The following is a 1,403-nucleotide window of genomic DNA, read 5'->3' on the forward strand; positions in this document are numbered from 1 at the left end:
GGACGTGGAAGGAGATGGCGCATTGGGTTTCCCTGGGAAGACGTAGAACTTGCACGCCGGTCAGCCCCGCGGCAGACGGCCGGTTGAGTTAGATGTAGCGCCCCAACGCGTTGATCTCCACCTCCGACATCGCGTTCGACAACACGCTCGCGTCTGACTTCACCAGCGCGTTGCCCGTGTAGGTCTCAGCCGTCGAGCCGAGATAGACGTCGACGTCCGTGAGCCGCTCCGCGCAGCAGTCGTTGCGGTTCTGCAACCGCGCGTAGCGCGCATACACCTCGCTCCCGAGGTGGACGCCCCACCACTGGCTTGTGTATTGGCCGCACTCGGCCCACGGCCGTCCCGTCGTGCTGTCGGCGTATGACAGGTCGCTCACGGGCGCCTGCTTGTCGAACAAGCTCGAGTCCTGGTACGTGGGGGCGGCGCGGAGGTCGAGCAGCTGCACGTGAGGCGGCGGCGGCGACGGCGAGGCGGACGGCGGCGGCGGCGACGGCGAGGCCGACGGAGGCGGCGGGGACGGCGACGCGGAGGGAGGCGGTGGCGACGGCGACGCGGAAGGAGATGGACCATTGCGATTTCCTGCGAAGACGTAGAACTTGCACACCGTCAGCCCCGCCGCAGACGGCCGGTTGAGGTAGATGTAGCGCCCCAACGCGTTGATCTCCACCTCCAACATCACGTTCGACAACACGCTCACGTCTGACTTCACCAGCGCGTTGCCCGTGTACGTCTCCGCCGTCGAGCCGAGATAGATGTCGACGTCCGTCAGCCGCTCCGCGCAGCAGTCGTTGCGGTTCTGCAGCCGCACGTAGCCCACATACACCTCGCTCCCGAGGTCGACGCCCCACCACTGGCTTGTGTATTGGCCGCACTCGGCCCACGGCCGTCCCGTCGTGCTGTCGGCGTATGACAGGTCGCTCACGGGCGCCTGCTTGTCGAACAAGCTCGAGTCCTGGTACGTGGTGGCGGCGCGGAGGTCGAGCAGCTGCACGTCAGGCGGCGGCGGCGACGGCGAGGCGGACGGCGGCGGCGGCGACGGCGAGGCGGACGGCGGCGGCGCAGGCAAGGCGGAGGGAGGCGGCGGCAGAGGCGGCGGCGGCGACGGCGAGGCGGACGGAGGTGGCGGCGAGGGCGAGGCGGACGGCGGCGGCGGAGAGGGCGAGGCGGACGGAGGCGGCGCCGTCGGCGGCGAGAAGCCGCACGCCTCCGCCCTGGCCTGGTGCTGGCAGGGGGAGAGCGCGAGAACGCGCCCACGGCCGGCGAGGCGGCGGAGCCCATGAGTGCCGTCCAACGGCGGCGGTAGGGCAAGAGCATGCGATGCTTGGGAGGACTTGGAGTTAGGCGGAGAGATGCCATTGACGCTCGTTCGCCTTACGCGAGCGCCGGCAGCCGAAAATCCTGCC

General features: G+C 69.9%; 1 protein-coding gene across 1 annotated transcript; it reads right to left on the reverse strand.

Moving 5' to 3' along the window:
* Nucleotides 1-88: 88 nt before the first annotated feature.
* On the reverse strand, nt 89-1,314 carry EMIHUDRAFT_257917 (hypothetical protein; the record flags this gene model as incomplete). Its single annotated transcript, XM_005762254.1, has 4 exons — nt 89-406; nt 590-952; nt 1,170-1,216; nt 1,293-1,314. 4 exons carry the CDS (start codon nt 1,312-1,314, stop codon nt 89-91), a joined length of 750 nt encoding a protein of 249 aa, XP_005762311.1.
* Nucleotides 1,315-1,403: the final 89 nt, after the last annotated feature.

The sequence above is a fragment of the Emiliania huxleyi genome (genome assembly GCF_000372725.1).
Source record: "Emiliania huxleyi CCMP1516 unplaced genomic scaffold EMIHUscaffold_6888, whole genome shotgun sequence".
NCBI classification, from domain to species: Eukaryota; Haptophyta; order Isochrysidales; family Noelaerhabdaceae; genus Emiliania; species Emiliania huxleyi.